Source organism: Crocodylus porosus, unplaced genomic scaffold, assembly GCF_001723895.1.
Source record: "Crocodylus porosus isolate Cpor-Errol unplaced genomic scaffold, CroPor_comp1, whole genome shotgun sequence".
NCBI lineage: Eukaryota > Metazoa > Chordata > Crocodylia > Crocodylidae > Crocodylus > Crocodylus porosus.
In genome coordinates, this window is record NW_017728930.1 from 181,769 (window position 1) to 200,450 (window position 18,682).

The 18,682-nt window shown below is 50.7% G+C and overlaps 2 protein-coding genes across 3 annotated transcripts; both read left to right on the forward strand.

Moving 5' to 3' along the window:
* The first annotated feature begins 2,445 nt into the window (after positions 1–2,445).
* MPZL2 (myelin protein zero like 2) lies at positions 2,446–12,755 on the forward strand. Of its 2 annotated transcripts, none has more exons than XM_019543074.1 (6): positions 2,446–4,235; positions 7,511–7,677; positions 8,728–8,938; positions 9,175–9,319; positions 10,666–10,767; positions 11,348–12,755. In XM_019543074.1, exons 1-5 carry the CDS (start codon positions 3,860–3,862, stop codon positions 10,730–10,732), a joined length of 966 nt encoding a protein of 321 aa, XP_019398619.1. In that variant the 5' UTR covers positions 2,446–3,859; the 3' UTR covers positions 10,733–10,767; positions 11,348–12,755. The 2 variants fall into 2 exon arrangements, with proteins under 2 accessions (XP_019398619.1, XP_019398617.1); XM_019543072.1 differs by having other exon boundaries at positions 2,448–4,235; positions 10,666–10,764; positions 11,345–12,755.
* A 1,059-nt stretch (positions 12,756–13,814) lies between these two features.
* Positions 13,815–18,374, forward strand: MPZL3 (myelin protein zero like 3). Its single transcript, XM_019543075.1, has 6 exons — positions 13,815–13,908; positions 14,001–14,167; positions 15,221–15,431; positions 15,889–16,054; positions 16,675–16,738; positions 18,104–18,374. The coding sequence occupies exons 1-6, from the start codon at positions 13,830–13,832 to the stop codon at positions 18,128–18,130; spliced, it is 714 nt and encodes a 237-aa protein (XP_019398620.1). The 5' UTR covers positions 13,815–13,829; the 3' UTR covers positions 18,131–18,374.
* Positions 18,375–18,682: the final 308 nt, after the last annotated feature.

Below are 18,682 nucleotides of genomic sequence, written 5' to 3' on the forward strand. Positions count from 1 at the left end.
CTATGAAACTATGAAACCCCAGAGTCATTGAATTCCCTAATTTAACCACAAAACCCTGCTTCCATCTGAACTGTAATGACATCATCCAGTGTGCTGGAAATCCCGGAGCCAGAGCTGTATGGCTGGGTGACAGCCACCAGACAAGGACCTGTGCACTCTGCAGGAAACAGTGGTCAATGCCAGGGCTTCTGTACTTCTTTCTTCATGCAAGCATGAAAGACTTAAACAACTATCACTTGGGGCAGCTCCGGGAACAGATGCTGAAATGGGCAGAGGGAGTGGCACCCAACTGCCTTTGTCCAATCCTTATCTGAAGGCTCTTCACCTTTTTTGGGTTTGAAATTCACTCTCTAAACCAGGCAGGGTTTTTTGAGTAGATGTGATATCTTTTATAAACCAATCATTTTCACCTGGGTCCTCAGGGACTCTTATCTCTGGGACATCGTGGAGGCCTGAAGCCTGGAGACCTGCCCAGACCTGCTCCCGTATTTCCTGGCTGCAGTGTAAATGATTGCTTAGATGCGACAGTCAGAGGCAGGGGACAGAGCCGTGAAGACTCTGGGTTCTGCTCCCAGCCCTGGGGGGATGTTTGAGCAGAGGCTGGAAACCAGGAGCTACCTTCTTTGCATGGACACTTTCGATTCCACTGGGCAGTTTTCATAAACTGAGAAGACTTGCTCCTTAGGGCCTTTGACCAAAATGTCTTTTCCTTTCTGCCACCATCTCCTTCTCAGCTGTCACACTCCGCTTAAGCCATGGCTGCATTCTTAGTGTGCAGTTTTTACGAGATGTTTGGAGTATAAGGTGTACAGAAAGGTAAATTGCTGCTCCTGGTTAAGGTTCACTGTGTTCTCTTCATCTGGGAGCACCCAGGATGAATGACACTTTAGGACAGCGCTTCTCAAGCCATGAGTCATGACCCAAAAGTGGGTTGCACGAATAGATGAAAGGTCATGAACAAACTTTAAAAATGCATTCTTCTTGAAAGGAGAAAAGGGTGGGAAACTGTGGCTTTTCCCTTGCAGGACGTCAGTTCCAGCTTGCAAGGGACTGCTTATGGCCCCCGTGCCCCACACACTGGAGGGCTGGGGTCTGGGGGCAGCGTGTTGGGAGTGAGGGGCACAGGGCCAAGACTGGGCATAGATGTTTACAAATGGCTCCTGGTACAAAAAAGGTTGAGAACCACTGCTCTAGGGGACACAGGTGAAAAAGCATCAATTCCCAGGGGAGCTCAGGCTGTAGGAGCCATTTTCAGGAAGGATGAAACAGCAGAGAACAGCCCATTGTGCTGCTGCCCACACCCTGATCCATCCCCTCCCTGTGCACAGCAGATGAGGCAAGGCCTAGTACCCAAACCGAACGCTCTGCAATTAGGATGGATCTGCTTCCTCAGAATCAGGAAACACATGCACCCTTGTGGGACTGGGCCAGCCTCCCCCACCTGGAAAGGGAGCCACGGGGCAAAACAGAAGAGAATTGCCAAACTGCTGCAAGTTCAGGCCTGAACCCAAACCACACGGAGCAGCCAGTCCAGAGCGGCCCACAGCGCTAGAGAATTGCATACTGTGGGATTCTGCAGAACTAACAAGAGTGACCGCTTCTTGACGGCACAGCTCCATCCCGTCGGCTCTTTACAGACTATGCGGGGAAGGAGTCGCCCTGCCTGCCAGGGGTGGGCCCTGGGCCACAGCAGCTGCTTCCCTGGCTGCTCCCAGGCCTGTGGCCAACGGATTCCATCTGCAGGAATTAACAAGAACTCAGTCACGTGCGCACGGAGCCCGGCCTTTTCCTTCTCCCTGGCACAAGTTTCCATGCTCCAGAAGGGACTGCAGACAGGGACCAAATGTCCTGCTCTTGAACAACACCTCCTGCGCTCCTGCAAGGCCCCGAGGGGAGACGGAAGGGGGCTGCAGTGGCTCCCAGGGGCCGTGGTGATGTGAGAGCCTCTCCAGAGGCAGGGAGCGAAAGGGCTCCACAGGGTGCTCCTTATGCCACCAGGGAGGGGGCACCAAGGAGCAGCAGGAAACTTGCTTCTCCCTGGCCTGATGGTGAGGGGAGCCCTTATAACGCTCCTCACAAATACCCCTCTTCACCCCACAATCTGAAAGCCCTTTGCAAATAGCACACAAATTGCCACAACTCAAAAGGCCCACCCAAGTCAAACAACCCAGCCAGCATGGGGGAGGCGCAGCAGTGCCCATAGTGCAGGCTTCACATACAGCCACCTTTAACTCCCCAGGATGAGTGACCAGGGTACCTACTTGCAGATGGGTCAGCTGGGGTCAGCCTCCGAGATGTGCCCAGAGCAGGACATGGATTCAGGTCTCTGAAACTGTAGCAAAGCGCCGGATGCCACCACATCCCAGCAATTGCAGGAGTAGGCTGGCATCACCTCTCCTTCCACAGAAACAGGAGCTCATGCAGGGAGTGACTTAATCTTTTGGAATGACCTTCCCTGGTAATTCTCTAGAAACCAAGCCCTTTTTAATCAAGCCTCCTCTTCTTATTCAGCTCACTTTTGCCCAGAGCACTCCAGCCCATTCTGTCCCAGCTGCTGACTCAGAAATCTCTGCAGACGGTGCTCTTTTTCAGCCATAAACCATCTTCAGCACCGTTTCTAACAGTGGTCCATCCATTTTATGCAGAAGTTTAAGACAAGGATCGTGGCAGCACACACATTCCCGCCCCCCCGCATGCAAGAAAACTAATGCCTGACAGGCAACTTTTAAAAGTAAGAGAATGGGAGAAATAATTCTGAAGAGCAATTAAGGAAACTCTGATGATATGAAGCAAAGAGGGGATGGGGGGACAAAACACACAGTGGAAATAGCCATGTATGGTGTTTTACAGCCAGTAACAGGACTGTGAGCCTGTAGGCCAGCTGTGCGCACCATCAGTCCACAGACTGCTGACTGGGCATGCGGTGCTGGGGCTTCTGCTTGCTTCCAGATTGCATTAAAAGAAGCTGATGACACGTTGCTCATTTCCTAGCAAGCTGGCATAGGGAGGGGTGTGACAGCAAGTGGGAGAGGAGATGTACTCTCTGAACCTGTAGTCTCTCCTCTGGCAAAACCTGTGAGCTCCTACCCCAGGCTCTCTTCATCAAACCGCAGTCTCCTTGCCCTGTTCACGTGCTTTCATTGTCCCCAGGCCTAAACGGAGGGTAAGAGCACTGGAGAATGGGCAGCTTCAGGTTACGGTCCTCAGGCTGTTTCTGGCAGCATACCGTATCCCAGCGAGGCCCCGCCAGCGAGCAGGGAGTTCAGCTCCACGGCCCTCCGGACCGCAATCGGCCCCAGCGCGGCGACCCCCAGGAAGGTGTGTGCGTTGGGGGAAGGCAGCTCGTGCAACTGAGGTCTCTGTTCTGTGATAACTGTGCCCTAGGAACCAGGGAGGTAGGAACTTAAGGACCTGCTAAAACCATAAGGCGCAGCCACTTCTACTCTCTTCTAAGGACAGCCAGAAGCGACTTCGTCCCTCTACCGCAAACCCTCTTATCTTATTAATGCGGACACTTCTCCCCTCTACTTGTGAGGAAAATACCTGGTGCCGTTGAGTTCCTTATTCCTCTAGGCTGTTTACTGCACTGTAGAAGGGATGCTAGAGCGCCCTCTCTGATTACACCCATTTTACAGAAGGATGTGTTCACACCTGCTCCCAGTGCTGTTACTGCAGGCACTTCTGTTTCAGCAAGAGCTTTTTTCTCCTCTTGCCTCTGGGCGTAGGCTGAGTGGGAAGTCAGGAGGAGACCTGTATTGCTGCCATAAGGACTGTCCTTCGCAGAGGATTTGAAAAACAATCAGTACTCCCTTCAGCTGTGTTTGTAAACACCCTGGGGCAGATTTTCCATCCTCTCTCAATGGAAGGATGGCTTCAAGTGGAAGGTGGAGTAAGCTGGCAAGGGGAAAGGAGAGATCAATCCCTTTGCAAATCTGCCTGGGTTGTGGGAGGGAGGCGAGCTTGCTGGCCCCACCTTTCATTCCAGCGCAAGGGCACGGGAGTGCTCCTGCTCGGTGACTCAGGCTGGAGCAAGGGCTCCCAAGCCTGGCAGGGTGAGGCAAGTGGAGAAACAGTCCCAGGAAGGGAAGACTTCTGGGAGATTGCTCCTCACCCAGTCGTCTGGGGGAGGGGAGCCACTGGGCACTGGGGGAGTCTCTGCAGCATGGACTTGCCTTCCTCAGCCCCTGGCCCCAGCTGGGTGGGGGCTCTGCTCCTTCTTGGGCCACAGATCCTAGGTAAGGAACTCTTTACATATTTTTCTCTTTGGCCTCAGTTGCCCCTTGGACTTTACCCTCCTGCTCTTTAAGTCGCCTTCCTCCTGAAGACAGTGACTTTGTAGAAATCTCAGGCATTTCTGTGTAAGCCAGAACGTGGTTGCAATTTTTTTGGTCTGATTTTGCTGAGAGCTACGGGGCGATTGTGTTTCTTGGACAAACAGGTTTAGGTGTGTTCAGGGGAGGGCGGCAAACACTGAGTGCATTCTGAGCTCCAGTTACCACCATTTCCTCCCCTCCGGCCCTGCTCCAGCCAGGCGCTCTTTGGACTTTACTTTTAGTGACTCTTTCACCATCTTTGTCACATTAAAAATGGAGAGATTAGCAGAGAGTCAGGGCTGGTTTCAGATCTCCGACACTAGCGTACATCCAGAACAAAGACACCGACCTCAGTGGAACTGATGAGGACTTACACTGGTTCAACTGGGATCTGACTCTGAGCAGAGACCCCCCAATGTTTTCTATTGCTTCTCTCACCATTTTCCAACTCAGACACCTTTTTCTTGGACCCTGTTGTGAAAAAAATACCCTTAGCTTTGTTCTTTTTACAGCCTATGGTGATATGGGGATTTCCTTTTCAATTGGATGTCAAGACTTTTTCTGGGAAACCTTATATTAGCCAAAAGATTCTCAAATGCACAAGTTTGACATTTCAAAACATTTGAGTACTACCTCTCGTGAGCATGTGCTACTTTTAAGGTAAAACACATTATATTTCCCAGATATTTTTGTGAAAACAAAAGAGTGAAATGTAAAAACTGCTTATTTCCAGGTTTTAGGGTTTTAGTTTATTTTGGGAGTATTTTATGGCAACCCCCCCTCCTCCCTCCCATGTAACCCCATACACTTCAGCCAAGGAAACTAAACACCAGCCAGTTATTTGGACAGAAAGCTTAAAAATGCAGACCCCTTTCCTTTTGAATCAAACTATGTTCTTCAGCCCCAAATGGATTGTTTTGCAGTAAAGGGCTTACTTCAAAGCAGCTGGGACAGGGGTGAATTTAGGTTTAAAATGGGTGGCATCTCCACAGGAGTCTAATAGGTGACCAGCTGGAAGTTATTCAAGATTTGTTCATTTAGGGAAGGCAGAAGCAGTTGCTGTGTGAAGCCGAGTTAAGGAATCAGTTATGTGGTATGAACATGCGTGATGTCTCCCACCCTTCGCCCTGGGAGTATGAATGTACATCTCCTCCCCAAGCCGCTCCCCACGTGCAAGCATGGTCGTAGGCGGCCCACTTTAGAAGGATCGTCTCCTCCTTCCCAGGCTAGAAGTCCCTGTCCCATCCCCATTCAAACAGCATGTCTTCCATGATGCCTGGAGTTCTGCAGGGAAACCTCTGTAGCATAGGTTGTGCTTCAGCTCTGTGCTCCACAACTGCATCGCTGCCTGGGGCAGTGAGCTGTACATGGGGGAGGGCCGCCGGGGCACTAGGGCCATGCCTCCGTGGGTAAGACAGGTGAGTATTTCAGCAGAGTGGATGCCCCTGGAATCCTCCCAGCACTGCTGGACAGATGCATGTTAGCCCTTATCTTGGATTTAGCAAAGGACCCAACTGAAAAAGCACTTGTTTTGCCTGAGTAGGCAGGGCTTAAGGGACTGATCCTACTCTCACAATGGTACACATTGGGCTCAAGGTCACTAAGCGGCTGCATTAAATCAAGGAAAGCAGGAGCAGAATGAGGGCCCCAAAGCCAAGAGCTTTGGACAAGAGATACTTTCTGGCTTCTATGGGCCCTGCTTCTTCCTGCCCGCTCCCACTCCTCGTCTCTGGCCACTCTTCATTAGCAGCCTACCCTAGTGTTTACTTGTTTCATAAACTCAGCGGGGGTAGGTTTTTTGTTTCTTGCTTTTTAACTCCGGATGTTTGGCAGACAAAGATGCGACAGTGGGGACTTCCTGTATGAGCTGCTGGCACTACCCCAAACCACCACCCAGCAGCCAGCCCATAATCGGGCAGCAGGAGCAGCCTGGGCCATGCATGCTCCCCAGTGGGGACATCTTGCTGTGTGCAGCAGTTTTCATTCTCAAGTGCATTAAAAACGCTACCTGATAACACAGTGTGTGTAAAGAAGAGACTTTACCCACCCTATCTGCGGTGGGAGAGGGCAGTTGCTTAACACCTCTCAGCAGCATGAGCCACGAGGACAGGAAGACGGGAACTGCCGAAGTGGAAAGGAGTCGCCTACCTGGAACAGGCCCAGGACACAGGTTTCCAGGTATTCCAAAAGCCACACGGGACCTGCCCTGCCTACCAGTGGCAGGTTTCTTTCACAGCACAAAGGCAGCACTTCCAGTGGCACAGCAGCTTCTGGGGCCAAACCTTTCTATATTGGTTCAGAGAGAAGGCAGCCTCCTGCCCAGTAACCAACAGTATCCCATGGCTCCTACTGGGAGCTTCTCCACATCAGTCCCCAATGAAACCAGCAGCCAGACCCAAACCTGCCCGACTTATGAAACTTCAGCTGCAGCAGGCCAGCTATCTGCCATCCCCAGAGACCTGCTGCACAGCTTGTTCCATTTAAGTCCTTGTGCCCCATCCCACGTAGGAGTTGCACCGTGGGAAGGACGAAGGGAAAAGTAACAAATCCTGGAAGAGGCCGGTCAGCACAAAACTGACTCACTGCATGAAAGGGAGGCTTGGGGATCATCTGTGCCATCAGACTCCTTCAGGTGGGATTCAGCCCCAAAAGACAATCCCCGCTGAGGCACTGCTACACTACCATGAAAGCACAGTGCTGGGCACTGGCCTTCTGCAAAAGGATGCAGTGTGCACACAGGAAAAACTTTGGCCTTGGGTTACCATTTCCAGTGCATTCAAGGATGATTTCCAGAGCCATTTAAACTAAATCTGCAAAGGCCCCAACTCAGCAAGAGGCACTTGAGACCATAACACTAGACCCTGATCAAGCGTTCCTTCCACAGAGAAGTGGCCCCCACTGCCAGTAACACTAAAGTTCCCAAGGACATAGCAAACACCCACCCAAAATCACCTCTGTGCAGCTCGTGTGTCAGCTGAGTGTGTATGAGAAGTGCTTTGGGATCCTCAAGGTTCTACACATGCAAGACTCTTATCACCAGTACTTAAAAGCGTGCTCTTGGGATTCTTAGTTTACACATTAACAGCAGTTGATATAGCAGGCTCCAGCCAGGGCCCGCCGTGTCGAAGGAAGGGCTAGGAACTTGCTTCCAGACTACAGCTTTTCTTTACCGCATCCCCTTGTTATTTTCTCTACAGCACTGTGGCCTGCAGCAGCTGTGGAAATCCACACTTCCAGAGGGGAGGAAGCTCTGAATGGGACTAACATACGCTTAAAATGCACCTTTTCCACCTTTAGCCCCATTGGCCCACAACTGACGGTGACCTGGAACTTTCGGCCCGAGGATAAAGGCTCAGATGAGTCTGTAAGTGGAAACCTTACTCTCCAGCGTGTTACAGCATTGCTCATGCAGACCTTGCCCAAGGCACAGCACTTAAGCAATAGAAGCGTAACAATCTAAGGTGCGAACATGGGTGAGGACAGCAGACAAGTAGTCACGTAGGACTGTGGTGTGGCTTTTGTCTTTACTGATTCAACTAACTCCTCTTTTCATGGGTAGCTTTGGCCTGTGGCCCTGGCTATTCTGGCTGTTAAACCTGGTTAGACCCATTTTTAAATAGGTCAGGCCAAATCCAATTTAAAACACTTAAAACACTTGAGAGCCCAGCGAAACTGCACCTACTTGCATCAAAGCTGAATCTGGTCCTGTCTGCACTGCAGCTACAGTATTATTTTGCAGGGAAAATGCATGAGTAAGGGCCCCATTAAAAACAAAACAGAGTTCAACAGGCTACCATAAATTCAACTTGGGCCAGGCTGTCTCCCTCTGTGCTACTGTGCCTCATGAAGGATCCATTTTAGAATGAGGGCAGTCTTTGAGCTCTGCTGGGAGAGGCTGATTCAGCACAGCGCCCGCCTGCCTGGCCCAGGCCCTCCTCCAAGCCTCAACAACTGGGACAGAAGCTGCATGTGTTTTCAGAGGTGCAAACACATGAGAAAAGGAACCAGGAGTGAGGACGCAGGAGATATGCAGCTAGGATCAAGGGAGCCACGTTTAAGGGGGACCTGTGACTTTATTCCCATCCCACCGTGCTCACGTGCATGGCTGCTTCCCACTGGTGCCGCCAGGTCCTGTGCCAGTGATAGCCGGCATACACCCTAAAGCGTACCTAGGACAGGACCTATAGTAATTAGACAGAATAGCGTTGCATGAGGGCAGCTGGGGCCTAAGTGGGGTCCCCAAGCTGAAGTGGGGGCAGCACGATCCCACAGTCCTGCTTGTTTTATGAATGTCTAGAGCCTTCACAGAATGGTCCTGAGCACAAGTTTATGAACAGGCAGCTGCCTCAGCCAGGTTGGGGAGGGGTACAGTACCACATGGGGACAGTAACACATCCTCTTCCTGACCACCTAGGTGTTCTTTTACCAAGGCCAGCCCTATCCTCTGCTTACTGGGCGGTTTAAAGACCGTGTTACTTGGGATGGGAATATTCATAAGAACGATGCATCCATTGTCATCTGGAACCTGAAGCCGACCGACAACGGGACATTCACCTGTCAGGTGAAGAACCCACCAGACGTCAGCGGCACGATTGGTGAAATCCGGCTCAGCGTTGTGCAGAGCGGTACGTGGCACTGTCACAACGAGTAGGGAATTAACCCGTGCGGGAATGGTAACCTTCCCCACCATGACGGTCAAAACACAAGAGGGGAGGAAGATGAAAGACGGGGTATGGGAGGAAAATAAACAAATGCAGTTTGTGGGTCTGAAGGACTGAGCTCAGGAGTCCCTGGCTCCCAGCCATGTGTTGAGCCCCAGACTTTGCCCCCCCTTTCATTCATTTGTTTGTCTTCTGTGCAGTGCGTTTTTCAGAAATCCACTACCTGGCAGTGGCTATTGGGTCTGCCTGTGCCCTGATGATCATTCTGGTGATCGTTGTAGTTCTCTGTCGATACTACCGGAGGAAACGGCAAGAGAAGAGCACCGAGATGGTGGAGACAGAGCTGTAAGGACAGGGGCTTCTGAGAAGCCTTCTTAAAATGCATCTTCATGGGAGTCTGGAACCAGTAGCTAGCACGCTACAGCAAAGCATCTTCAGCACAAAGTCCTCCGAAACAAGTGGGCATATTTGGCCCCTTGTTGCCATCCCCAGTAGAGGGTTCACAGCTGGAATGAGCCCTTGAGTCATAACTCTGCTCCTACTCATGGCGGAGCAGTCGGGAAAAGCCAGCTGTGGGGGGAAGTTTGCTTTGCCTATGCTGGGGGTAAAGGAGAGGTGCACCACTGTCTACCAGGGCAGGTGTGGCAGGTATGTCCTCTGCAATTAGGATAAACTCTTGCCTGTTCAGCACACAAAAGGACACATCAAATATGATTACTTTCTGGCCACACGTAGCTACAGCTTTAAGTAGTATCTTTTACATGAGGACAAAGCCAACTTTTACGGCTCTTACCAGCTGAACAAGTACAGGCTTAAGGACAGGTTCAGTACCATCATGCCAGTATTGCCACAAAATGTGCGGCTCTGTCATTTAGAGAAATAGCAGCTGGGTAATGGGCTATGGCTTTGTGAGCACGACTAAGGCAGAAAGAAAGAGACAGAAGATATTCTGGGGAATGAAATTAAAAGACTTGATCCCAAGAAGCTTTTTGTTGTAGAAAGAGTTGGATGACAGAATAGGACAGGGATTGGGAGACCACATCTGACCAACTGTGATCAAGCTGCCTGGTAACCTGCAGCCTTCAGCTGCCCTGCCTGAACAGTTTCAATGCCACCTGCAATCTGCTGTTTGTCTAAACAGATGCAATGCCACCTCACACTAGCCATGCACATAAAGGGTTCACAGGACAACATCCTGTAACACACGGCATTAGTGCTAACCGCACACCGCCTGTGCAGGACTGGCTGGAGAGGCACCTAGAGAAGTGGCTTGAATAACTTTGGACCGCTGGTTCCAAAGAGATCAGTGATGTTCTTCACCACTCGGGGCGACTCACCCATACATTTTTCACTGCATCTGTTGCGTTACTTCCACCCTTTTGTGCCTCCAGCTCTGACACTGCACAGTCCAACTGGCTTGGATAAAATGCTGGGCGGCCAAGTCTGGCAGAGGATGAGTGGGTCAGAGAAAATTAAGTGGAGGTGGTGTGTCAAACACAGGGCTGCCTCTGGGGTGGGGTCACAGCCAGTGGAAGTTAGACATTGTCCTGTCTTTCTTAAGCCAGACACCCAGGGCCCTCTGTGCAAAGCATGGTGCACCTTCTATATAACATGCTTATTATCTCCTTCTGACTCAGGAATCTGGGGCCACATTATCTGATGGTTGTTTGTACCTTCTTTTTTACTAACAGTCCAGAAAAGGAAAAACTGAAGAGTACAGAAGAGATGGCAGCTGTTTCATTAGAAGCTAAAGACTAAAGAGTCCTTACTAAACGCTACATATAGTGAAGGTAACCAAACCCTGACTAGTCTGGATCAGCGCTTGGGCAGGCTTGAGAGGGGGTTTTACATGGCTTAATTACACAGCTGGAGTAAATTAAGTCAATAGGTCTCAGATCCATCCCATGTTACAGGTCCTGGCACCCACAGTGCAGAAACTGCCATGACCACAATCACATGTAGCACTTTTCTGGCCAACAGCCTTGCCCCTTGCCAGAGAGAACAAGAGCTGAATGGCCCAGGGAGGCAGAATTCACCTTCAGCCCTATGACTGGTTTCTCCCGTCAGGGTCGAGGCTCATTAAGATGCAAGCCTAAACTGCTGCCAACTAGAATACAGCTCTTGTGAACAAAGGAGAACTGAATTTATCTCCTTTAACCACCTCTACAGTTGGCTTTTTGATTCACTTTGCCCTCCTTATTTTAAGGCCACTGTATAAAAGTCTTAACCTGCTGCTATTCTCTGCCGGTATGTCTAGACATTATTTCTGTTTTCTGGCACCACTAGTTCTCTCCACTATTTTCAGTCTCAAGAATAGGACGTAGTAACATGCTGTTTTTATCTTTAAATTTCTTCCAATTTCTTCTGCAGGTACTTCTGAAGAAGGTGGCTAATACTTCCACATTCAGATGTTAGAACAAAGCTGAGTTATACATTTCTGATGCTGCGAGTGTGGTACCGCTGCCTGCCTTGAAACTCTTGCCAGGAAAAAACGGTTGCACTAATATAAAGTATAAGGTCATATTCTTTTTCATTGAGGCAAAACAGGAGGAACTCAACCCATCAGAAATGAAGGTGTCTTTGCTCTTCAACTCAACTGAAGCCATTTGGAGAAAAGCTTTGCAGAATTTCATTTGCTTCACTCCTGTGAAGAAAAAGAATCTAGAAGATACAGAAGAAATCCAAGGATAGCCGATTGAACAGAGATTTGCAAAGTCCTCATCTTGGCATGCAGAAGAATTTCTGAAGATGCATCTTTCATATTTTAATTTTGTTTACATCATCTCACTCCAACTGTAGATGGGAGAAACGAGAATCCTTTGTTGTTACAAATTCACTTGGTACACTCTTGTTCCTCAAGAATTAAAAATAATAAGCGATTTGGTCTGCACCATTTTCCCCTCCGTTGGCAAACCCTGCTAAATGCCACCAAAGAAAAAAGACATCTAGACAGACCAATCAGAGGGGCAGCAATAACAGAGTTTTGATCCCAAGGTTACTTTAAGTGGAGTGTTACAGTCTTGGACATGCTGTTTCTTCAGCAGTGATGATTTTTAGCAGTGGATGCATTTTTCAGTTTGATGTATGACTTGCATTGTAAGTGACTTAGCATGTCTGAATTTGATAGACTGGGAACTCTGCCTATTGCCAAGTACACTTTGGGCAGGGGCTATGGCAGCTTCCATTCCTGTTCTTCTGACACGAGTAAATCCTGCTCTCTGTTCTGCTCTGCTATTCTAGCCTAGATTCCTCCACTCACTTCTCTTAAGTTAACTGAATCTGCCTTGTAACACCTTCTGTTACTGGTCACGAAGCTTACAGATTCCTTTCCAAATGCCACAACTTTGGCCTGCAACAGTCACTGCTGTTCCGGAGACTCCTAAGCAAACACTACCCACGGTGCTTAATCACAGTCAAGTTTTATTTGCTATCAAAGTTCAGTAGCTAGTGGCATGGTATCAAGCACAGAAACAGTCAGTAGAAGCTGTGATACCTCTCAGTGTTACATGCAGCTTTCCAGTTATGCACATTGGCTCAAAGGGGAATGAAAGTTAGTTTGTCTTGATGCTATTTACTGCTGTAGGTTAGTAACGGGTTTTCCAAAGTTGACATGCTCACTGCAGAATGTGCTTCTGCAGACTTCGGTGGAAATAAACAAAACCAAAAACCACCAAAACTTCAGAGCTGTTGCTCTATGTAACCAGCGTTAAATCAAGTATCTGCCTGTTTGTTTAAAGAATACTTTATTTTATGACCCTACCTGTAAAATGTGGACACATTATCATGGTGTGTATGTTTTCTTTTCCTATCTTGGGTGCCATATATAAATTTGTCTTGTGGACACAGTCAGAGGCCACAGTAATATAATGACTGCAACATAACTCTAGGGAAACCCATAGTCCTACCACAAATTGTGTTCTCGGCTCAGATCGACTGTTTACCTGATCTGGCCGGCCACCACAACAAGCAGACAGTGACCAAAGCACACACAACCAGCCCCACAGCTGCTGCTCGCTTCCTTCACTGCTCCTCTCTCACCTCTTCTGCCCCGTCCTGTAGGCACGTACACCCTGAGCAGGGCTGGCTTTGCACCTAGAAAGAGTGGGGCCGAGTAGGAACATCCCAAAACATAAGACTAAAACATACCTTGAACCATGAAAAGGACTGGAAAAGTGTGTGGGTGTGGGGGGGAGACTATTAGGGTTTGTCAAGGTAAAGGCCAACCAGAATGAAAATTAGGGCACCATGTTGGTGCTTTGAATCATTATCAATAGCTTACTTTTGCTGGATGCTAAACTATGGCTCTCTCACCCCACTGTTAATCAAGTCCAGCTGCCGTGAGAGTCCAGGCGCTAAGAGCGCCGTGCTCGGGTTTGACACCCGACGAGCAAACCAACACTGGTCCCCACCAATTTCAGCAGGAAACCTCGTAGGACTTCAGCGAAACGAGGACTGGAGCAATTATCCGGGAAACGTACTTATTTGTAACCCCCTTTGAGCATCGTGGGCGCGAGAGGCACCCCCCACTGCCTGCCACGCGCCAGCCCCGAGATCCGCCCCTCACCTCGTGACACGCCGCTGCCTGGGCCCGGCTGCCCGGTTTGGGCCGCGGCGCGAGCCAGCTCACCCGGGCGCCGTGTCCCCTGCGGAAGCGCTGCTGTCGCGCGCGCGTACAAACACAACACGCGGTGCCCCGCGAAGACACGGCTCTGGACACGGCCTTACAGACCCAGGCAGCCCCCTCGCGGCGGGGCGGGACGGGGCGGCTCGGCGCATCCCCGGGCCACCCCGTCGCCGTGGCGACGCGCGGCGGGCCCGGCCCCGCCCCTTCCGGCCTCACCTGTGCGGCGCCGCCATGGCGGCGGGCGCGATGCGGACGTGGACGCGGACGCGGCCAAGGGGTGTCTCCGCGCTGGGGGTGCTGCTGCTGCACGGTGAGTAAGGGGAAGGAGGGCGGCACTTCCGCTTCCGGGGGGGGGCTGTGGTAGGTGTCCTCACCTGCGACCCCCGCCCCGCCCCGCCCCAGGTGTGTGCAGCGTGGCGCCCATGGACATCCGAGCCAGCCCCGAGGTGCGCGCCTTCCTGGGCGAGGATGTGGTGCTGAGCTGCACCTTCCGCTCCTCCGCACCCCTCACCGAGAAGCTGACGGTGGACTGGACTTACCGGCCCCGGGCAGGCGGTGGCCTCGAGACGGTAAGTGCCCGCGGGCACCGGAGCTGCCGGCGCTCTGCGCAGGCAGGGGGATGGGGAGAGACCCGCTGGGTGATGGCACCACCAGCACCGCTGTGCAACGCAGGCCTGCACAGAAAGCGCCGCATGTGGCGTGGGCTGGACCCCCGCCGCCAGGCGTGGCCCCCAGCCGTGGGCGCTGGGGCGACGGCAGCGTGCGCGCTGTGGCAGGTGCCAGGCACTGACAACAGCAGATGGTCCCTATAGGTTTACAGGCCCTTACCCGTGATTGTTGACAGTGTTATGAAATCCTGGCACTGGTGCCTGCTTTTCAAGTCCTGTTGTAAAGCTGTCGTGCAAGATAAAGACTCAACGAAACCCACGTTCTTTGTGTATGAGACAGGCTGCCACGCTGCTTGTAGCCGGGAAGCTGTGGCAGGCGCGTGCGGTGCCCAGGGCAGGAATGGGGTGGAGCCCCGGTGACACTTGCATGACACCTTGAAGGACTGCAGTTGTCTTGGGAAGACGTCAGCCGGTCACACAAAGGTGCTTGTATAGTTCTCCATGACTGGAGTAGCCGTGTGTCTCAGTCTTTCGTTCTCCAGTGTCTCTGCAAGGCCAGGAGGGAGTCGTACTCCTGCCCGACATGGGAATGACGAGGCAAAGTAACTTGCTCACAGCTGTACAGGGAGTTGATTATGGATCAGGGGCTTTAGTCCTGGTCTCCTGGGTTCCAAGGTAGCATACTAGTTGCTAGGACCCTCTTCTGCCTTAGCTGTTCATTGGCCAGAAGGCTGCTGAAAACACAGGTGCCCTGGAGGCCGGCGCTCAAAGGGGATGTGGAAGGTGGTGGCACACACCTCCATCCCTTAGCAAAAAGGAAAACCAAAAAAACAACCCATGGAAAGCTGGTGCTACGCTGCCCAGTGTGGGCCTGTGAGCCCAGCTGGGTCTTCTACTCAAGGGATGTGATTTTGACTCTTGATGTTTGCTCCTGGTCCTTGTTGCTCTCCAAGAGGCGTTTTTCTCTCCTTTCTGGAGGCACCTATCTGAGCAATTGCTCCTTTTCCTCCTCAGATTTTTCATTATCAGTCTGTGCCATACCCAGCTGAAATGGGGACATTCAAAGGCAGGATTTCCTGGGTCGGGGATGTTGCCAAGGGTGATGCTTCCATCGCCATCCAAAACCCAATGCTGATCGACAATGGGACGTTCTCCTGCGCTGTGAAGAACCCTCCGGACGTGCACCACAACATTCCCTGGACAGTGCTGACAGTCACAGAGAGGGGTAAGACTCCAGGCACCAGTGACTGGCACCCATCGGCGTGCACCTGGGAGTCTGCAAGTTCCAGTCCCAAAACCTTGCAGGGTGAATGTGAATTGCTGATCACTGTTGTCTTAAGGATAATTTGAGGCTCCCCAAACATTAACGAAGCTCTGTCGTCAGCTGTTAGCTGCCTAGGGCAGGGGCCCCTTCTTTCCTGCATGAGAGCTGTGTCCCTGGCCCTGAAGTTGGGGTACACCCACAGGTTTGACCTGACCCCCCCAATTTCACTGCTTTTCATTCAAATAGGCACTGAAAGCCCCAGATCTGCTTCTGAACTGAGTTCCCTGCAGGACCATTGCAAGCTCTGGGCATTTTGTTACAAGGGCCATCTGGCTGTATAGGGATTATTGCTTCCTTAGAGAGCAAGCAAAGTCGCATTCACCTCTTGTATGTGCTCTGCTTTCCTTCTCTCTTGCAGGCCTGTCTTTCCAGTTGACATCAGCAATGTTGCTGTCCATCGTAGTGTTCATCCCGTCGGTCGTTGTGGTGATTCTGCTTCTAGTGAGGATGGGAAGGAAGTTTGGGTTGCTAAAGAATAGAAAAAAATCTGGCTATAAAAAATCCTCCATTGAAGTGTCTGATGAGTAAGTTCTGCTTGTACCCTACAGCCTATAGTTTCTCCCTGGCTTACAATCGTACGTGTGCATTTTGCTGGTCTCCCCTGTTTTATAACCCACAGGGTCCAAGATTTAACCAGTGAGACTCTGTGGGTGGGTAGTAAGAGTTTCTGCTAATGCCAGGTAGGAGCGGAGCAAAGTGAAATGCATGCGATTCCTCTCTGGCCGTGGTTGTGACGAAGTTATGGTAATAAGTTATTACCAGGGACTGCCTATTCCAGTGCAACACCCAGCAGTTTGACCTGCGGCACTGATGAGCCAACATTACATTCATGCAATTTTTTACGTACAGTATTTTAACTAATGGCTGTCAAAACTTTCTGACCAAACAGCAATTTTGTGCAGGAGGTCAAGTGGTAAAAAAGACATGACAAACTAGTCAAGTGCCAGGCTTTGAAATGAGGAGCCGTATGCATTGGTTTTCCCACTTGCTAGCCCAAGCTTCATTCCTGAAATGGTGTTTACAATAATGTGGTCAAAGGTGAGAAGGGAGAGCCCACGTGTTGGATCTGATAGAAGCAGAGTCTCCGGGCTGTCTGCAAATGTGAATATAGACGTGCTGACTTGCTGTTATGCTCTTTCTGCAGGCCTGAACATAGCGAGAGAGATGGCTGCATGAGAAGGCTGGGGATATGGTGCCTGCAGTGTGTGGTAAGTGAACATACCATTTTTCCAAGTGTTTTTCTATAGGGGAGCCAGGGGTAGAACCTGTGGACTCTGGGATGATGCTCTTCTGTGCACTCCATATCTGGGCTTTGTTGGGTAGAAACCGCAGAAAATACTGTGTTCCTGGGAGATGAAGATCCAGATCTCCAGAGCAGTGTTGCCCATGTATGGGCCACAGTGATTTCCTCATCCGGGGTGCAGTTTAGCCAGGGTTTGGCAGCACAGAAACAGGGATGTTTAAATCCACCTGATGTTCTTGCACAGGTTGCAAGCCCCTGCAGAGCTGGGGGCAGCAGGGTCCTCTCCTGCCCAGAGATTCCCTTGTTTTTGTGGTTCTGGTCATTCTGTCTTGAAATCATGTCCACTCGCTACCCCATCACCAACCTGCAGATCCTGCAGTGGCTCTGTTATGGTACCCTCAGCACTCAGGGGCCAGGAAGGCAGTCTTGCTGGTAGTGGAGTGACTATGTAGAGGAACAGGTGGGAGGCTACTGGACCAGGAACTGAGCAAGGGCAGATCAGAGGTAGAAGCAGGGCTAGCATGCCTCCTTTTGCCCTGCAGTAAATGCCAGGCTGAGTTATGTAATCCTGTTGGCTTTGAGTGTTTCTCTGGGTGTTTGTGCTCATCCTTCCGTCCCAGAATGCTTCTTCCCCTAAAGTATTTCCTTGTCTGATTTGTGCTGCTGCTAACACATCAGAGAGGATCTGAAATTGCAAAACCAGGTAGTCCAAGGAAGCTGTTTGGACTTGGTTCCTGAATTGGGGTGAGGGCTCGGGGGAGCTATTTACATGTGTGCGTGCGAGCAAGGCACAGCCAGGGGTCTGGTGTTGAGGGGAAGTGGAAAACGAAAGCAGAAGATCTGTGGTTGGCAGAACGGATCTGAAAGCGTTCTGCTGTTAGGACTGAAGCCGAAGAGCAGATTTAAAGTGCCGTTTGGCTTTCTGCGAACCTGGTAACATGCAGCCTAAGCACGAATGCTTTCCTTTCGCCCATCTGGCACGGTGCTTTGCAGGGCTTGTGTAGGGCTTCTGGAGGGAGGAAATAGTTTCTCTGGGTCAGTTCTCTAGGAACTTGGACTGCCTGTCATGGATGCGGGTGGGTGCAACAAGTGCTTGCTGTTTCTCCACTTCACCTTCTCACAATACCAAGAGCTCATCTTCTTGGTGTCTGCAGCTGGGTCCTTCACCACGTCGGTCAGTCATTAGTGCTGAGGCTTTTGCAGGGATGTTGGCTTTCACCAGCATCTTCTTGGAAACTCTTAATCTCTTGTCTGAATCTGCCCAACCTGAGTTTCTGTTGAAGTCATACTTTTGTTTTGTGTCCAATTTCCCTTTGTGTTTCCTGCTCAGGACTCTGATGATGAAGACCCATACTGAATGGCCAAAGCCCCAGGTGAAAGGTGAAATTGCAGCATAGGAAAGTTCTATCCACAAAGTCCCAAAGATCCCTGGAGACTCAGTGCAGGATGAAGCCGTCTCGCTTATCCTGGAGAATTGGGAGAATGATGCTGAGATAGAAGAATGAATTTTTATTGAATGATAGAAATTATGATTTTAAACATCTATATTTATTGCAAAAGTGAGTGTGTTGTATGTTAAAGCCAACCCACTTCCTTTATCTCGGGCAGATAAACCTGAAATGTAACTTGACCTAGAAGCTGCAGCAAAACTAGTTGTTTGCTGCTAGCAGTTGGACAACTCAAGTCTAGGTGGTTTCACATTTATTCATCCTCCTCTATGATGCTTCTGTTTCCAGTGGTGCATCTTGGCTGAAGCCTTCCACCAGCTGATGACTGCAGAGTAGGTGCAGAGGGCATGTTTGGGCTTGGAATGATGAGAGTTTGCTGCTTTGTCATTGCTTCCTGGTAGGAGATCCATAATTACAGGGTTACCATCTTGTCTCTCCCATCTTCTCAGCTTGAGCTTGTA

Bases quoted from the DNA above. Each gene is read 5' to 3' on its own strand.
- MPZL3 (XM_019543075.1), top strand. From the start codon at position 13,830: ATGGCGGCGGGCGCGATGCGGACGTGGACGCGGACGCGGCCAAGGGGT. The intron at 13,909-14,000 runs GTGAGTAAGGGG...GCCCCGCCCCAG, and splicing joins GGGGGTGCTGCTGCTGCACG to GTGTGTGCAGCGTGGCGCCC. The intron at 14,168-15,220 runs GTAAGTGCCCGC...TTTCCTCCTCAG, and splicing joins CAGGCGGTGGCCTCGAGACG to ATTTTTCATTATCAGTCTGT.
- MPZL2 (XM_019543074.1), top strand. From the start codon at position 3,860: ATGGAAGGATGGCTTCAAGTGGAAGGTGGAGTAAGCTGGCAAGGGGAA. The intron at 4,236-7,510 runs GTAAGGAACTCT...TTTTCTCTACAG, and splicing joins TCTTGGGCCACAGATCCTAG to CACTGTGGCCTGCAGCAGCT. The intron at 7,678-8,727 runs GTAAGTGGAAAC...CTGACCACCTAG, and splicing joins ATAAAGGCTCAGATGAGTCT to GTGTTCTTTTACCAAGGCCA.